The sequence below is a fragment of the Struthio camelus genome, chromosome W, assembly GCF_040807025.1.
Source record: "Struthio camelus isolate bStrCam1 chromosome W, bStrCam1.hap1, whole genome shotgun sequence".
Lineage (NCBI taxonomy): Eukaryota > Metazoa > Chordata > Aves > Struthioniformes > Struthionidae > Struthio > Struthio camelus.
In genome coordinates this window covers 15,578,652-15,595,994 of record NC_090981.1, presented here as the reverse complement: position 1 = coordinate 15,595,994, position 17,343 = coordinate 15,578,652, and the positions used below count along the sequence as shown (strand labels likewise).

The following is a 17,343-nucleotide window of genomic DNA, read 5'->3' as shown; positions in this document are numbered from 1 at the left end:
GGGGACCTTTTGGGGAGTGGAACGATGCAAGGCCAGCAGTGCCTGGGTAATCGTATCAGTAATAGCATATAAGGCCAAGAGTGCCTAGGGACAGGTATCAGAAATACCAAATTTGGGTATGGATGTAGCAAAAATGGGACCACTGGGAAAAAGTAATGAGGGGCAGGTTGTTTATTTGGGAGGAGATTGGGGTAGAGAAAGGGAGGGACAAGGGTGGCAAAAAGGAAGGGCCAAGAAACAGGAAAAGCAATAATAAGGTATGCAAATCATGTGGCTGGGGCTGTCTGGCGATACCAGTCAGGTAGCCCTATGCTTCATCATTGCAGTCTAGATCAGGCCAATAAAGTAAACCCTTTGTTGTGACCATACCATACGTGCCACACCTGCTTTGCAGTGGGGCGGACTCGGGGCGGGGGGGGGGCGCGGGGGAGGGCTTTCCCCAGCTAACACTAACAGAGAAACACCCAGGCAGACAGATTGAGCATCTTGGTATCACTGTGTCAGTGCCCTTCCCAGGCCTGACAGCAGGCCTGCTGTTGAATAGGGCAAGGGACCTAGTGACAGAGGACGTGAAAAAGGCCTTTTTGGGCCTCAGTTTTCTCTGGTAAGGTCTGCCCTCAGGCCTCCCTGAACCTAGTGGCCGAGTCTGAGAGAATGAGACATTACCCACTGTAGAAGAAGATATAGTTATGGAGCACTAAAGCCAACTAGACATGCACAAGTCCATGGGACCTGATGGGATGCATCTGAGGGTGTTGAAGGAGCCAGCTGATGTCATTGCTAGGCCACTGTCTACCATCTTTGAAATGTCATGGCAATTGGAGGAGGTGCCTGATGACTGGACAAAAGTAGATGTCACACTCATCTTCAAGAAGGGCAAGAAGGAGGATCTGGGAAACTACAGGCTGGTCAGCCTCACCTCAGTCCCTGGGAAGGTGATGGAGCAAATCCTCCTGGAAGCCATGTCCAGGCACATGAAGGACAAGAAGGTGGTTGGGAGCAGCCAACATGAATTTACCAAGAGCAAATCATGCTTGACCAACCTCATTGCCTTTCCATGATGAGGTGATGGGCACTGTGGACAAGGGGAGGGCAGTGAATGTTGTCTACCTTGACTTTAGCAAGGCCTTTGATATACTTTCCCACAGTCTCCTTATCAACAAATTGATGAGATATGGGCTAGATAAGTGGACGATAAGGTGGGTGGAAAATTGGCTGGAACGTCAGGCTCAGCTCAGCAGTACAAAGTCCAACTGGAGACCGGTTATTAGTGGCATCCCTCGGGGTGGATACTTGGGGCAATATTGTTTGACATCTTCATTAACGACCTGGATGATGGGACAGAGTGCACTCTTGGCATGTCTGTGGACGATACCAAACTGGGGGGAAGCACTCGATATGCTGGAGGGCAGGACCATGACAGGCTGGAGAAACGGGCCAACAGGAACCTCATGAAGTTCAACAAGGACAAATGTCAAGTCTTGCATCTGGGATGGAATAACCCTGTGCACCAGTACAGGCTGGGGGCCAACTGGATAGAAAGCAGCTTTGCAGAAAAGGACCTGGGGGGGTGGTCCTGGTGGACAACAAGTTGAACGTGAGGCAGCAGCGTGCCTTTGCAGCAAAGAAGGCCAACCGCATCCTGGGCTGTAGTAGTAAGACTGTAGCCAGCAGTTACAGGAAAGCGTTCCTTCCCCGCTATTCGGCACTTGTGAGACCCCCATATGGAGCGGTGTCCAGTTTTGGGCTCCCCCGTACAAGAAAGACATGGACGTACTGGAGCGAGTCCAGCGGAGGGCCACCAAGATGGTCAGGGGGCTGGAGCACATGACATATGAGGAGAGGCTGAGAGAAGTGGGTTTATTCAGCCTTCAGAAGAGAAGGATCAGGGAAACCTTATTGCTGTCTGCAGCTACCTGATTGGAGGATAAAGAGAAGAAGGAGCCAGACTCTTCTCGAAGGGGCTCAGTGATAGGAGAAGAGGCAACGGACACAAGCTGGAACAAGGGAAATTCTGACTAGGCATAAGGAAAACGTTTTTCACTGTGAGAGTGGCGTATTGGGCATAAACGGCAGGGTTTTGGTAGCAGGGGGCTGCGGGGGTGACCTGTGCGGGACAAGGTCATGAATCACCCTGTACCAGTCACAGCCAGTTCCAGATGGCTCTGTAACGGATAAAAACAACCCACCTAAAGCATGCCTAAACTCCACCCACTCAGAAGAGCCTGTGGTGCCTCTGCTAAAACATAGTTAAGAAAGGGCGGTAGCTGCCAGGGAGGAGACACAGGAGAAGACACGTGAGGGCACACGTGAGGACACATAAAAGGAAAGACGTGAGGAGACACGAAAAGGAGACACAAGAGGTACACCCCCGAAGGGACTGTGGCCAGTGGAGGAACCCACGCCGGAGCAGCGGAAGAAAAGAGTGTGAGGCAGGGAGCAGCAAAGAGAGACTGCTTGCTGACCGCTGACCCCCCCCCCCCCAACCTCTTGCACCACCTGTCGCCTCACTGGAGGGAGGGAGTGTAACGTGCAGCAAAACCAAGGGGAGTGGAGACTAGGAAGGGAGGAGGAGAACTGTTGGACTGAAGTTGAGCCCAGGGAAGGGAGGAGGAAAGACATTTAATTGTTATGTCATCTTTGTTTCTCAATACCCGAATCCGTAATTAAAAGTTTATGTTAATCGGCAATAAATTAAATTAAGTGAAATTCCCCGAGTCAAGACTGTTTTGCCCGCGACAGGTGGTCAAACACTGGAACAGGGGCCCAGAGAAGTTGTGGGCTCTCCATCCTTGGAGCTATTCAAACCTCAGCTGGACAAGGCCCGGAGCAGCAAGCTGATCTAGTTGGATGGACCTGCTCTGAGTAAGGGGTTGGACTAGAGAGACCTCCAGAGGTCCCTTCTAACCTATGTGATTCTGTGATTCTCCCAGGCAAATTTAATCTAAACAATGGCTACAGATTCTGCCTGTATAAACACTCCCTTTGAAGTCTCAATTGAAAGTCTTTAGCTTTGGCTTTTAATAAAATTTGGCAAAATTACCATCACAAATATTTCTGATATGTTTCACTTGTTCAAATGAGTCTGTTCAGCTATTCCTGATCAAAGGGTGCTTTGAGCTTTTGTTGTAGCTGACTCCTGATTTTTTTGGGGGGGGGGGGTGTGGGGGTGGTCAGGCACCCTTTCAGCAGGTGCTAGGGAGAGGCCTACATAAGTGCCAGCCTAGCATGTAGCTAACACAGGTAATCAACAGATACAGTAGTAGCTGTTGTAGCAGAAGGGTGCACGGAAAGGGGCCAGCAACTCTGCTCAGAACAGCATACATATCCCTCAGCAATGGTGATGATGCACCACAGGGCATTGTCCCCAGCAGCTGTTGGAGCAACTGTCCCTGTAACATCAGAGACCTTGACCCAGACGGGGCTCTAGAAGGAGGATGCAGTTCTGCAACTCTCAGGCTGCAGGAATGCCTGGGGCCTCTTGCTGATGCTAGGGCAGTGGAAGATGGTCTTCTAGCCTGCAGGAGATGTGCCCTGGTGGAGGATCTGTGCTGACGAGTTAAGGAGCTGTGGGAGGAGGTCAGCAGACTGCGGTATCAGAGATGATGAAAAAGAGATCAACTGGATCTTCTTTGAGACCCTGCAGCTTCAAGAACCTGAACTCCCAACTGTACCAAAGAAGGAGCAGGTAGAGTCTGTGCCTATCGGATTGAAAAGTGGAGACTCCCATGATGGTGAAGGCTGGAGGCTCGTGACTTCTGGAACCAGGAGGAAGGCTCCTACGCCACCTGAAGACTTGCAACTACAGACTAGATTCGGTGCCCTCATAGGAGGAGCGCTGTCAAAAAAAGCATCCGAATCAGCTGAACCCAAGCCACGTTGCAGCACCAGGAGGAAGAAGAGGTGAGTGATAGTAGTGGGCGACTCCCTGCCGTGGAGAACGGAGGCCCCCCCCACCTCCTGACCTGACCTGCTGTCTCCAGACGTTTGCTGCTTGCAAGGGCTCAGATCCAGGACATTGCAGAGAGACTGCAGAGGCTTGTATGGCCCTCAAACTATCACTCCCTGCTGCTCATCCACGTAGGCACCACCGATACTGCCAGGGGAGACCTGGAGCGTATCAAGAGTGACTACATGGATCTGGGGGTAAGGGTCAAGGGCACGGGGGCCCAGATGGTTTTCTCCTCAATACTACTGCTGGTGAGGGGGAAAGGGCCTGAGGAGGAGTGGATGGATCCCGCAGGTCAACAACTGGTTGTGCAACTGGTTTTGATGACAGGGATTTGGCTTTTACAACCATGGGGACCTTCTTTAGGGAACAAGGACTGATAGGGAGAGACAGGATCCACCTGACCAAGTGGGGCAAAAGCTTCACTGCCAACAGGCTGGCCAACATGGTGAGGAGAGCTTTAAACTAGGAATGATGGGAGGAGGGAGATGACTCACTGCCAATTGAGGAAGTGGTAGACCAGGTAGGCAAGCACAGGGTGATGTGAACAGAAGGGTCGAAACGTTCAACAAAACAGGGCTGAAGCGGGGTCACCCCAAGTGTAGGCACATAAATAAGGAAGTGCCTACAGGACAGCATTATGGGGAAAGCTCTCCTACCCCCCCTCCCTTTTTTTATTTAGGAAGTCAGTAAGACTGGGTGCCGCTCTGAAGTGCCTGTACACTAATGCACACAGCATAGAGAACAAACAGGAGGCATTAGAGGTCCTTGTGCAATTGCAGGGCTACAATCTTAATGGGATTACTGAGACGTGGTAGGATAGCTCACACGACTGGAGTGCTGCTGTGGATGGATACAGGCTCTTTAGGAAGGACAGGCTGGGAAGGCAAGGAGGGGGAGTTGCCCCTTATGCAAAACAGCATCTGGAATGCATGGAGCTTTGCCAAGGGATGGATGATGAGCCAGTTGAGAGTTTAGGGGGTTAGGATTAGAGGGCAGACTCACATGGTGGTTGTTGTTGTTGTGGGCGTCTGCTGCAGACAGCTTGATCAGGAAGAAGTAGATGAGGCCTTCTTCATGCTTAACCAACCTGATAACCTTCTATGATGAGATGACTGGCTGGGTGGATGAGGGGAGAGCAGCGGATGCTGTTTATCTCTACTTTAAGGCTTTTGACACTGTCTCCCATACCATCCTCATAGACAAGCTCGTGAAGTATGGACCGGATAAATGGACGGTGAGGTGGTCTGAAAACTGGCTGAACTGCTGGGCTCAGAGGGTTGCGATCAGCAGCATGAAGTCCAGCTGGAGGCCAGTCACTAGTGGTGTCCCCCAGGGGTCAATCCTGGGGCCAATACTGTTTAGCCTCTTCAGTAATGAGCTGGATGATGGGACAGAGTGCGCGCGCCCTCAGCAAGTTTGCAGATGATACAAAACTGGGAGGGGAGGCTGATAGACCAGATGGGTGTGCTGCCCTTCAGAGGGACCTTGACAGGCTGGAGAAACGGGCAAAGAGGAACCTCATGCAATTCAGCAACGGGAAAAGCCAAGTCCTGCTCCTGGGGAGGAATAACCCCCATGCACCAGTACAGGCTGGGGGCTGACTGGCTGGAAAGCAGCTTTGCAGAGAAGGACCTGGGGGGGGGGTCCTGGTGGACAAGAAGTTGAACATGAGCCAGCAATGCGCTCTTGTGGCAAAGGCGGCCAACAGCATCCTGGGCTGCATTAGGAAGGGCGTCACCAGCAGGTCGAGGGCGGTGATCCTTCCTCTGCTCAGCACCGGTGAGACCCCCCACCTGGAGTCCCGTGTGGAGTTCTGAGTTCCCCAGGCTAAGAAAGATGTGGACATACTGAAGCGAGTCCAGCGAAGGGCCACAGCGATTGGAGCTCCTGACCTAGGAGGAGAGGCTGCGAGAGCTGGGATTGTTTACCCTGGAGAAGAGAAGGCTCGGGTGGAAATCTTATCAATGTGTATGACTACCTGGTGGGAGGGTGTAAAGAAGACAGAACCAGACTCTTCTCAGTGGTATCCAGTGAATGGACAAGAGGCAATGGGCACAAATTGAAATACAAGAAATTCCACTTAAACATAAGAACTTCTTACTGTGAGAGTGATCAAACACTGGAACAGGTTGCCCAGAGAGGTTGTGGAGTTCTCATACTTTGAGATATTCAAAACCCAACTGGAGAGAGTCCTGAGCAACCTGCTCTAGTTGACCCTGCTTTGAGCAGGAGGGTTGGACTTAGACAATCTCCAGAGGTCCCTTCCAGCCTTAACCAGTCTGATTCGATATTCTTTGGGTCACAGTAAGGGAACTAAGAGGATCACATCAACATTAAACACTACGGGTAATATACAACTACATTTTTATTTGAAATATTTATTATTTTCTTCCTATAGACTTGCAATTTCTTTCCAACTTGTTTAAAGATTCTTCTAATTCAATAAAAAATGGTGGGAGTGGAGGAATCTGTAAGAGACTTGCTCCCCAATAATTCCTAACAAAATTAGTGGTTTTTGACCAGCTCAGTTGAACAAATGAAGTTGTTGATAGTATGGAGCTAAAGAATCTTACCTGTGTACAACAAAACAGCTAGATCAACTTCTCTTCTGAATTGACTTCAACTCATAGGAATGATACTTCACATATCCTTCCAATTTTAAAATACACTTTGCAAGAACACTTTTATTGTTAATTTTGCTGAAGACTTGACTGCATGCAATTTTCTATATTATAGAGACACAAAAAAAGTATAAAGTTTAAGATACTTACTTGGGATACACAGGCTCATAAATATATTTTTCTCTTGCTGACAGGAGATCAAAAAATAAGATGTATCCATTTACAGTCTGAAAGAGAAACACTGGTAAGATATACAACACCTAATCAAGCTGTATGTGCAAAATCTATGAAAATCTGTTGCGACTGCTAGACAAGTCTCAAACTAAGTGAACACCAACACAGATGCTCATACCAGTTTCAGCGATATTAAACAGCTTATCCTTTGAAATTAATTATTGATAAAATCCATACAATTCCCTTAGAAGCCACTATACAGATCAGTCAGTAAGGAGAAAAAATGAAGAACGTTACTGAGAGATGAATTCAGCATGAAGGGATTGGGCTCTGATTTTTATAGGCTCAAATACTTGAGATGGAAAGCTGCCTGAGAATTTTCAGAAACACAGGGCACTTAATTCCCACTAAAATGCAGAGTTAACATATGAAGGCATCTAGTAGAATGTAGTAGGCACTCAGAGCAAGATGTACGGGGATTTGGACACCTAGGGACACTAAAGGGTACACAGGAGCTAAGTATGGCCTCTCAGTGTCAGGCATCCCGGTAGGTTAGTTGGTTGTTTTGGCTTGTTTGTTTTGGTTTAAATCCTCTCATCACCCAGTACCTTTAGATAGCAACTATAACACTATTTAGCTAACAAATGTAAAACATTTAGTCATCAGATCTTCTAGTCAAGGCTAAAAGCTGATCCAGTGCTTGCATAAATACAGGAGAGACAGGTGACCAGTAAGGTTAGTTGTCCAACCATTAGGTGGTATGATATATAGATATATATATATATATATATATAAACCCATAAATTTATCATTTAGACAAATAGGCAAATGCATTCCAGCTAAACAGTGTTTCTTTCTAATCATTTTACTATGAGATGGGCACGTACCCAACATAATATGACTGAAAACAAGAAGCCATGAAATGAAAGGTTTCAAGGACTCTTTGCAGGGTTGGGTTGGTTCCTCCCCCCACTCCTTTCAATAATCAAGAAAAATGCTCATTAGCTTAGTCCATCAGTTTACAGGGGGGTTTTCACGCAAACGTTTTGCTTTGTAACAAATGAAATTTGTGTTTCAACTTCAAAGAAAGACCAGGAACATGTTTAAGAAAAATGCAGTTGTTCTCATTCTGCAAAGCAAATATCTTTTCTTGTTCAAGAACAAAATAGGTACCATAGTGCTGATCTTGAGACAGGCTGAAAATAAGTGGAAGCTTTTCCCTATGAAGTAAAATAATTTTGAGGTATTATATAGTTTATACATATATATGTACACACACGCACGCACGCACATGAACTTTTTTCTAACATCTATGCAGGTTCTTTCCATTACTTATCCATCATAAGCATTTAACTCGTAGATTGTCTTATGCTGGAAGAAAAAGTAAAAACAATACTTGCAAAACTTCTTTATGCCGATGTTAAGATACAAAAGGCCTTCCTGAATTCCATCCAAAGTGCAAGCTGCTGTTGTTACAAGGCTCACTTTTGAATAGAGCCTTAAATACCACAAATAGTTCCTTGAATTATAAAAGCATTCTACCATAAGCTTGCTGCACGTTGATTCCTCTCCCCCCCCCCAGTTAGTTTCCTACATTATAAGAGATGAGACTGTTTTGCAGTGAAACTTACTAAGTAACCATCACTTTCATTCCCTGATTGCTCTTATCAGAATGGACTGTCGTATTGACCTGAAAGGTATATCTGCCTACAGACCAAAGAGTAAACATTCAGTGCAATGCAAGGGAGAAACCATATAGATGAATTATATGCTATGAAGTTCAATAAGGTTACATTTCATTTGTGGGAATGGGCCCAGAAGAGTAGACTGTATTGGAAGACTGCCTGCAGCAGGGGAAGGGCTAAAATGCCTTGCACACTTTTCTAAACTGAAGTGTCTTACTCTAGTTCACAAGTTTAATTACCGGAATTAGCAACCATATGTGTAAATGCCAATCTAGACAAGAAACAAAATGTTTGTAGGATATCCTGAGTCAGCCTAAGTCAAGTCTGAAGTAACACTGGAAGAGTTAAAGAAAGATGCTAAAAATAAAGCAGCAACAGGATGCGAGAAGAAACTGCCGCGTATCAGGAGAAAGGAAAGAGACCAGTTTAAAATATTGGCTAGGATTGGGCTCTACAGACATCAACAAAAAGAAAATATGAAACAAAGACGGTCCAAAGCAAGAGATCACTTTAGAAATGCTCCAACAGTTTAGCGAGAGAAGACACTACTGCTAAAAGAAGCTAGCACTGCTAGGGGATGAATGCGATAACTACTAAAGCTTGTTTAACTGGGTAGCTTTTAAAGCAACTTGAGATTGTTTTTAAAAAGCCTTGTATGCCAGATCAAAGTTTGCTTTCGTTATGTGTGTTTAAAATAAAAATCACTATTATTCAGATCATAAACTGCAGAGAGAGTTCTTTTCATGGAGAAGTTTCTAAATGCTCCAACATTGAGAAAGCAATAAGAGAACACTGTAGATGGCAGTTCTACTAATGTCTTGACATTAAGTCCAGAATATTCTCCTCAACTCGCTTAATAAAATTGTAGTTAATTAGCCAAATGGTACATTTGCTTATTGTATTTCTGCTTGCTCACCTTTTTTAAACACAAAGTACACCATGGATTTATTATTACAAACTGCAGCAAGCATGGAACTGTGGGGCACAGGTAATGACAGATGAGAAATTGCAAGCCACCTATTTTAGCCTTCAAATTAATATATTTAGTTATTGCACAGGACTTCAGCAGTTAACTTAAATAGCCTATGCTACCTGTGACATTGATTTTCTTTTATTTGTGCATCCGCTATTGCTTCATGATTTACACTCATTAGTTTTCTCCTTGCTGGAAAAGGTTACAAAGAAGGAAGAAAATATTTTCTCAAGTAATGTTTTTCTTTCATGGAGTCAACAAGTTTATCCCCTAGAACAAAAATTCACTAAACTTTTTACTTGAAGATAAAATTATCGCTTTGCATTGGCAGGACTATCGTCCTCATTAAGCTCCTGAAGCTGCCTTTTCTTTCTTTCTATCCCTCCCTCCCTCCCTCCAATAAAAGAATCAACATTCACACATCTGGCCCCAGTGGTAGGACTCGTTAGTTATCTGATTCAAGTGAAACGTCAAACATTCCAAATGCTTATTTAAAAAGATCTTGCAAAAACAAGTGAAAGGGGGTGTTCAAACTGACATAACAAACATGTTTGAATACACAGCTACATGTAGGAGATGTTATGAAGAGTATTCGGAACCTCATGACACTCAGGGTTTCAACAGTTGTCTTGACCGTTATGAATACGAGTCACTTTAGCTTGCAAAATTGAAGTTTCCCGAATTCTAAGACACGAGGGTTTAGATTTCCACTGTTTGTCAGAAAGAACAGTAAGCGTTTAGCTAGAGAAATATTTCGAAGTACGATAACTTAGCCAAAAGGAGATTAAAGCCAGTCTGATTCTCAACTGAACCATAAGGGCTCTTGGGCAAATGGATCCCAACATCACAGAAAAGATGCAATATCTTAAACGATTCAATATAATAAGCTCAATCTCTTCTGAACTAGTTTATAGGAATGTAATTAAAATGTGCTTAGACAGTTTACTTGCTATATTACGTGCTGTATTATGAAATTGAAAAAAATCCTTTGTTTATTCATGATAAATCTTGCAAAGCAGCCCTCTCTTTGCCTTTGCTAATAAGTAGTAGCACTTGTGAACTGAAGATATAATCTGAAACTAATAAAAATGCTTTACATATAAAGGCAATAATAGAGACAGGAACTACTCCAAAAAAAAAAAAAAATCATCATCTGATGCGTTTTCCACTAAGATAACAGTGCCTGCCTGGTTAAAAATTACAAGGCACTGTAGGCACCATTTCAGGTACAAATGATTGTTTATAGCAAGCAAGCAAGAAAGAAACCGTACCAATAAATACAGCAGCTATTATCCTATTTGTAATTCCACATACCCAACTTTTGAGGGGGAATTTTACATGATTTCATTCTTTCATCCTGCTGCACCTTCTCATGAGATAACCTTACATACAACAACCTTGATTAAAAGGGCTAGAGAGAGAAACATGCATAAATTAAGATTTAGTCCTTGAACATTCCAAAAGTCACTGAGGGCATCATCTCACATACTGACTCCTAAAAAATCTCTTCTCCCACCTTTGCCGTGGCTGTCAAGTTCTTCAAATTCAATTTTTACATGTTGATGCTGAAATAGTTCAGTCCACTGCTGTGAGCACAGCATGAGCCACTGAACATCATCCCGAAGATTTACCTCCCTCAAAGAAGATTGGAGCTTTCATCTTTTCCTTTAAAACCCTTAACAAAAGTAAATGTAATTGCTATACATCACCTATGACATTAATTGCTGCCTTTACTTCTATGGTCACAATGCATAGCAATTAATTTTTTTCATTTCCAAATCTTCATTGCTGATTTTCATGCCACTCTCACAAAAACTCCTCACACCTCAATAAAGCCACTGTTTTATCCTCTTAAGACTCACCTCTTCTGGAACACTTGTAAACCTTAACTATTTATCAAGTTAGATACATTCATGTCACTTATCTCCTCCTCATCTATTTTATTCATCTGTCACGACTTGTCTTTAAATTCCCTACAGAAAGAATCATATTTAGTTTGTGATGAGACTACTGAAGCAATGAGATGCTGGATCCTGGCTTATGCTTCTGAACATTATTTTAATATAAATAAAGAATTGTAATTCTTCGGGGAAAAAATTAGAAGCTTTCTTAATGACAATTACTTAAGTTATCTAAAGAACTGGGTGTTATATATAGACAAGGTAAATATTGGTTACATCTTGTCAGCAGGTCTTTCCATGGAAGTTAACGATAAACAAAATCCTCTCCACATTAGTTTAACCTCACAATATGAAAAAATTCCCTACTTACCGAAACAGCTATCATGGTGCTATTAGGCCTCCATTCTGCTCCTTTATAAGGTCCAAACTGGGAAGTTGATTTTGATGGTTCCTTGTAGCTTACAATTAATACACTTGGCTGGGGAAAGGATAACAATGATAACTACATGACATGTCTAAAAGGAATGGAATTTTTTTTATTATCTTGTTATGCAACAGCAAAAGATTGTTAATTTAACAAGAGTATAATTTTCCCTTTAAAAATACAGGTTCAATAAATTGTTAGTGTATATTTGACAATGAATTACACAGTGCTTTTAAAGAGAGATTATGCATAATACTTGTGGCACTGTCAATCTTAATCTTAAAAAAAAAGGTCCTTTAAATAAAATACTTCAGTCATCCAATATGAAGTCATTATAGAGCATACAAGTAGTTGCAGATTAGACAGGGTGACTGTTACTCGAGATAAGCAAAACATTTCAAACAAGCTCTTATAATAGAAAGTACTGTCAAAACATTTAGGATGAAATCTTCTATAATGAGGAATTGGTTCAATCTTTGTTTTGTTTCTACTAAGTTGTTGGGACAATGCAGAAAGTGAGACTAAAGAAATCTGCTTTGTACCTATTAGGTGCAAAAGGTAGTCAGAAATTAAGCAGCCACACAACCTCTATGCTTTGAGGAAAAGATTCCAGATATGATCTTATGAGATGCATCAACTAGCACCTCTCCTCCTAGAAGTAGAGGAGAGCTCTTGGATCATCAAGCCCAGAGACTGCCATCATAAGCACCAAGTCACATAATCCTTCTCATGAAAGCAGTTGGGAGTTGCAATAGCAAATCCTAGTGGAAAGTTATTCCTCACTGCTTCAGTGATTAGGAACATTCTTCTAATCACCAGCCTACATGTATTCAAGACCAGTTTGTAATAACTTGTTCTTGAGCCAATGATGGCTTTTTAGCTTAAACATGTATTCACTCCCTGCCCCGGGGAAGGAGGGGGAATGCGTGTGTATATTAGTTAGATGGCAACTGTATTTCCTCAACCTTCAATTAAGTTAAACAAGTCAAGCTCTTCTCTTCTTGTAAAAGAGACTGTCCCTAATCATTATAATAGCTCTCCTCAACTGTTCCAATGCCAATTTATCTTTCGAGTTGGAGAAGAGAATTCTGTATCAAAAAGAGCACACTCCTCTTTGGAGCCTCAAAGAGGAACAAAAAAGCTGAGTAGCACTCATTCCTTTCACTATGTGAGTGTCCATTACCACCACATTGTAGAATTAGTTAAAAAAACAAACAAAAAAACCCAACAAGACCACGCCCCATCCACTAGGGGTTACAAACAAATTATTTTAAAAGAAAAATAATATGCAACTATGCAATCAAAGACTTCCATAATGCATATGAAAAAGGAGCTGAATTAATGTTGCATAGGCAGTCTTAGCTCTGGTGAATTCAGAGTTTGACTTTGCTATCTTAGCATTCTGTAATAAAGAGTGCTCTATTTAAATTTTGCATCCACAAAGGACTGGGTTACCAAGAATAGAGTTAAATAGTTACACTGAAATTTATAACAAGCAAGCTAATCTTTAACCTAAGAACTATCTACACTAGCTTTTTCAATTCAGTTTCTTCTATTGCAGCTATTTGCAAATCAAGCCATCTAATACTAAATAGATAACTAATGACTTAAAAGAGTCATTTTGATGTGTACTTCAGAAGAACAATCTTTTTCATTTCTTGGCTTAAACCTACCTTAATTACCTTTGATATACAAGGGGGAAAAAAAGTGTCTTGCCAAATATAGATTTACTTCAGTCTCTGTAATCTGCACTAATGATTGAGACCAACTTTCTGTCCCTGTGCTTAAAGCATTTTAGTAGCAGGCAAACACTTTTATAGTACCTCAGTACTGCACTCTGTAGCACAGTTATTTATCAATACTTTTACAGAACATACAGGCAATGTTTATACTATAAAGTCCTTGTGATATTCCTTCAAGCTGCTATTATGACTGAGAATTTGGAAGAAACTTTTGCATATAATAGTAACAGTGAGTTATAATTGAACTGGTTTGCAAGTCAATTTCATTTGGTGCCTTGCAATTTTAGGACAAGTCTAAAGGAGTTATCGTTAAGAGTACAAGCTGTCATAACAATTTTGTCCAACATGTGACTTTTTCTTTGAAGCTTAAGATCATAGAATCATAGAACAGTTGAGGTTCCGAGGGACCTCTGGAGTTCGTCTAGTCCAACCTCACCTGCTCAGAGCAGGGTCAGCTAGAGCAGGTTGCCCAGGACCATGTCCAGTCAGGTTGTGACCATCTCCGAGGATGGAGCCTCCACAACCTCTCTGGGCAACCTGGTCCAGTGTTTGACCTTTCAAAGATAATTGAGAGTGGCCTCGCAATAACATCAGCCAACTCCCTCAGCACTCGTGGATGCATCCCATGAGGTCCCATGGACTTGTGTATGCCCAGTTTGTTTAAATGTTCCTTAACCTGTTCCTCCTCCACCAAGGGTAAGTCTCCATTGCTCCAGACTTCCCCCTCTGGTCTCAGCGGCCTGGGATTCCTGAGGGCAAATCTTACCAGTAAAAACCACAGTGAAGATGGTATTCAGTACCTCGGCTTCTTCTGTGCCCCCTGTCACCAGCTCTCCTGTCCCAGTCAGCAGCAGGCCCACATTTTCCCTAGTATTCCTTTTGCTGCTGATATATCTATAAGAAGGCTTTCCTGTTGCCCTTCACATCCTTCGCCAGATTCAACTCCAGATGGGCTTTGGCTTTCCTAGCCCCATCCCTGCACACTCGGACAGTTTCTCTATATTCCTTCCAGGTCACCTGTCCCTGCTCCCACCTCTTGTGGGCTTCCTTTTTATGTTTGAGTTTAGGTAGGAGCTCCTTGTGCATCCATGCAGGCTTCCTGCCACTCTTGCTTGACTTCCGGCACATCAAGATGGACCATTCTTGAGCTTGGAGGAGGTGATCCTTGAAAATCAAACAGCTCTCTCATGAGCCCCCCTTCATCTGTGTCAGGAAGGGATCATCAATGTACTCCAGAAACCTCCTGGATTGCTCGTGCCCTGCTGTGTTGTCCTTCCAGCAGATATTGGGGTGGTTCAAGTCCCCCATGAGGACCAGGGCCTGCAAACGTGAGGCTTCTTCCAGTTGTCTGAAGAAGGCCTCATCTACTTCTTCCTGATCAGGCTGTCTGTAGCAGACCCCCCCACCACAACATCGTCCATGTTGGTATGCCCTCTGAGCCTAACCCATAAACTGTCAACCGGCTCATCAGCCGTCCCCAGGCAGAGTTCCACACATTCCAGCTGCTCTCTCACATAAAGGGCAACTCCCCCCCTCCTCACCTTCCCAGCCTGTCCTTCCTAAAGAGCCTGTACCCATTGCATCCATTGCAGAACTCTAGTAGTTCTGTGAGCTATCCCACCACACGTCTGTGATTCCAATGAGATCGTAGCCCTGCAACTGCACAAAGATCTCTAATTCCTCCTGTTTGTTCCCCATGCTGCTTCAGTTTGTGCCCGCTGCCTCTCACTCTGTCACTGTGCATCACTGAGGAGACATGGCTACATCTTCTTTACACCCTCCCATCAAGTATTTAGACACATTGAAAAGATCCCCCCCAAGCCTTCTCTTCTCTAGGCTAAGCAATCCCAGCTCTTGCAGCCTCTCCTCACAAGTCAAATGCTCCAATCCCTTAATCATCTTCATGGCCCTTCGCTGGACTCGCTCCAGTATGTCCATCTCTTTCTTGTACTGGGGGAGCCCAGAATTGGACACAGCAATCAAAATGTGGTCTCACCAGTGCTGAGTAGAGGGGAAGAATCACCTCTCTCAACCTGCTGGTGATGCTTTTCCTAATGCAGCCCAGGATGCTGTTGGCCTTCTTTGCCACGAGGGTGCACCGCTGGCTCACATTCAACTTGTTGCCCACCAGGACCCCCCAGGTCCTTCTCTGCAAAGCTGCTTTCCAGTCAGCTGGCCCTCATCCTATACTGGTGCATGGAGTCATTCCTCCCCAGGTACAGGACTTGGCATTTCCCTTTTTGCTTCAGTTTTTACTGGTAAGGTTTGCCCTCAGGCTTCCCAGGTCCCTGAGTCTACCAGCAGAGTCTGTGAGAGTGAAGCAGCACCCACAGTAGAGAAAAATCAAGTTAGGGATTGCTTAAGCCAATTGGACATACATAAGTTCATGGGACCTGATGGGACACATCCGAGGATGCTGAAGGAACCGGCCGATGTCATTGCAAGGCCATGCTCTATCATCTTTGAAAAGTCATGGAGATAAGGGGAGGTTCCTGAGGACTGGAAGAAAGTAAGTGTTACTCCTATCTTCAAGAAGGGCAAAGAGGGGGATCTGGGGAACTACAGGCCAGTCAGCCTCACCTGGGTTTGCCCACCAAGGGCAAATCATGCATGACCAATCTGATAGTTCTCTGCAATGAGATGACTGTCTCTGTGGAAGGGCAGTGGATGTTGTTTACCCTGACTGTAGCAAGGCCTTTGACACAGTATCCCATAGGATTCTTACAGCCAGTCCATGTCTTATCAATTTGGTTGAGTGCACAATAAGGTGGGTGGAAAATTGACTGGACTGCTGGGCTCAAAAGGTTGTAATCAGCAGTATGAAGTCCAACAGGCAGCCAGTTACCAGTGGCGTGCCTCAGGGATCAATACTAGGGTCAATATCACTTAATGACTTCATTAACTACCTGGATGATGGGACATAACGTACAAGTTTGTGGACAATACCAAATTGGAGGGAGCAGTCGACATGCTGGAGGACAGGGCTGCTATTCAGAGGGATCTGGACAGGCTGGAGAAATGGACTAACAGGAACCTCATGAAATTCAACAAATGCAAGTGCAAAGTCCATCACAGTCCAGATGGAACAACCCCATGCACCAATACAGGTTAGGGGGCCAACTGGCAAGAAAGCAGCTTTGCAGAAAAGGACCTGGGGGGTCCTGGTGGGCAACAAGTTGAACATGAACCAGCAACGCACCCTTGCAGCAAAGCAGGCCAACCACACACTGGGCCTTATTAGCAAGAGTGCAGCCTGGAGGTCGATGGAAACAGTTATAGAATCATAGAATTATATAGGCCAAAAGGGACCTCTGGTACTCTCTAGTACAACCCCCTGCACAACGCAGGGTTAACTAGATCAGGTTGCTGCTCAGGGCCTCGGCCAGCTAGAGGTTTGAATAACTCCAAGGATGGAGACTCCACAACCTCTCTGAGCGACCTCTTCCAGTGTTTGACCACCCTTGCTGAAAACGTGTTTCCTTATACCTAATCGGAATTTCCCTTGCTGCAACTTCTGACTGTTGCCTCTCATCCTTTTGCTACATGCCTCCGAGAAGAGTCTGACTTTGTCTTCTCCACACCCTCCCATCAGGCATAGAAAAACAGCAATAAGATCCCCCAAGCCTTCTCTTCTTAAGACTGAAGAAACACATTTTTTTTCAGCCTCTCATACGTCATGTGCTCCAGTCCCTTGACCATCTTGGTGGCCCTCCACTGAACTAGCTCCAGTATGTCAGTGTTCGACTTGTACTGGGAAGCCCAAAACTGGATACAGTATTCCAGAGACAAGAGTATTCCCCTCTATTTGGCACTTGTGAGACCTGCTTTGAACAGGGGATTGGACTAGATATTACCTCCAGAGGTCCCTTCC

The 17,343-nt window shown here is 44.3% G+C and overlaps 1 protein-coding gene across 8 annotated transcripts in view; it reads right to left on the bottom strand.

Annotated features, from left to right (window-relative positions):
- The window catches only part of LOC104153745 (guanine nucleotide exchange factor subunit RIC1), an 89,192-nt gene that overhangs the window by 51,544 nt on the left and 20,305 nt on the right, over window positions 1-17,343 (bottom strand). For 7 of the 8 annotated variants that reach the window (XM_068925420.1, XM_068925419.1, XM_068925423.1 and 4 more), the window contains 2 exons: window positions 11,677-11,784; window positions 6,724-6,800 (listed from right to left, as the gene is read on the bottom strand). In XM_068925420.1, coding sequence (XP_068781521.1) covers window positions 6,724-6,800; window positions 11,677-11,784 — 185 coding nt within the window. Of the gene's footprint in view, window positions 1-6,723; window positions 6,801-11,676; window positions 11,785-17,343 lie in introns of those variants that run through there. The other variant, XM_068925426.1, reaches the window with a different exon arrangement.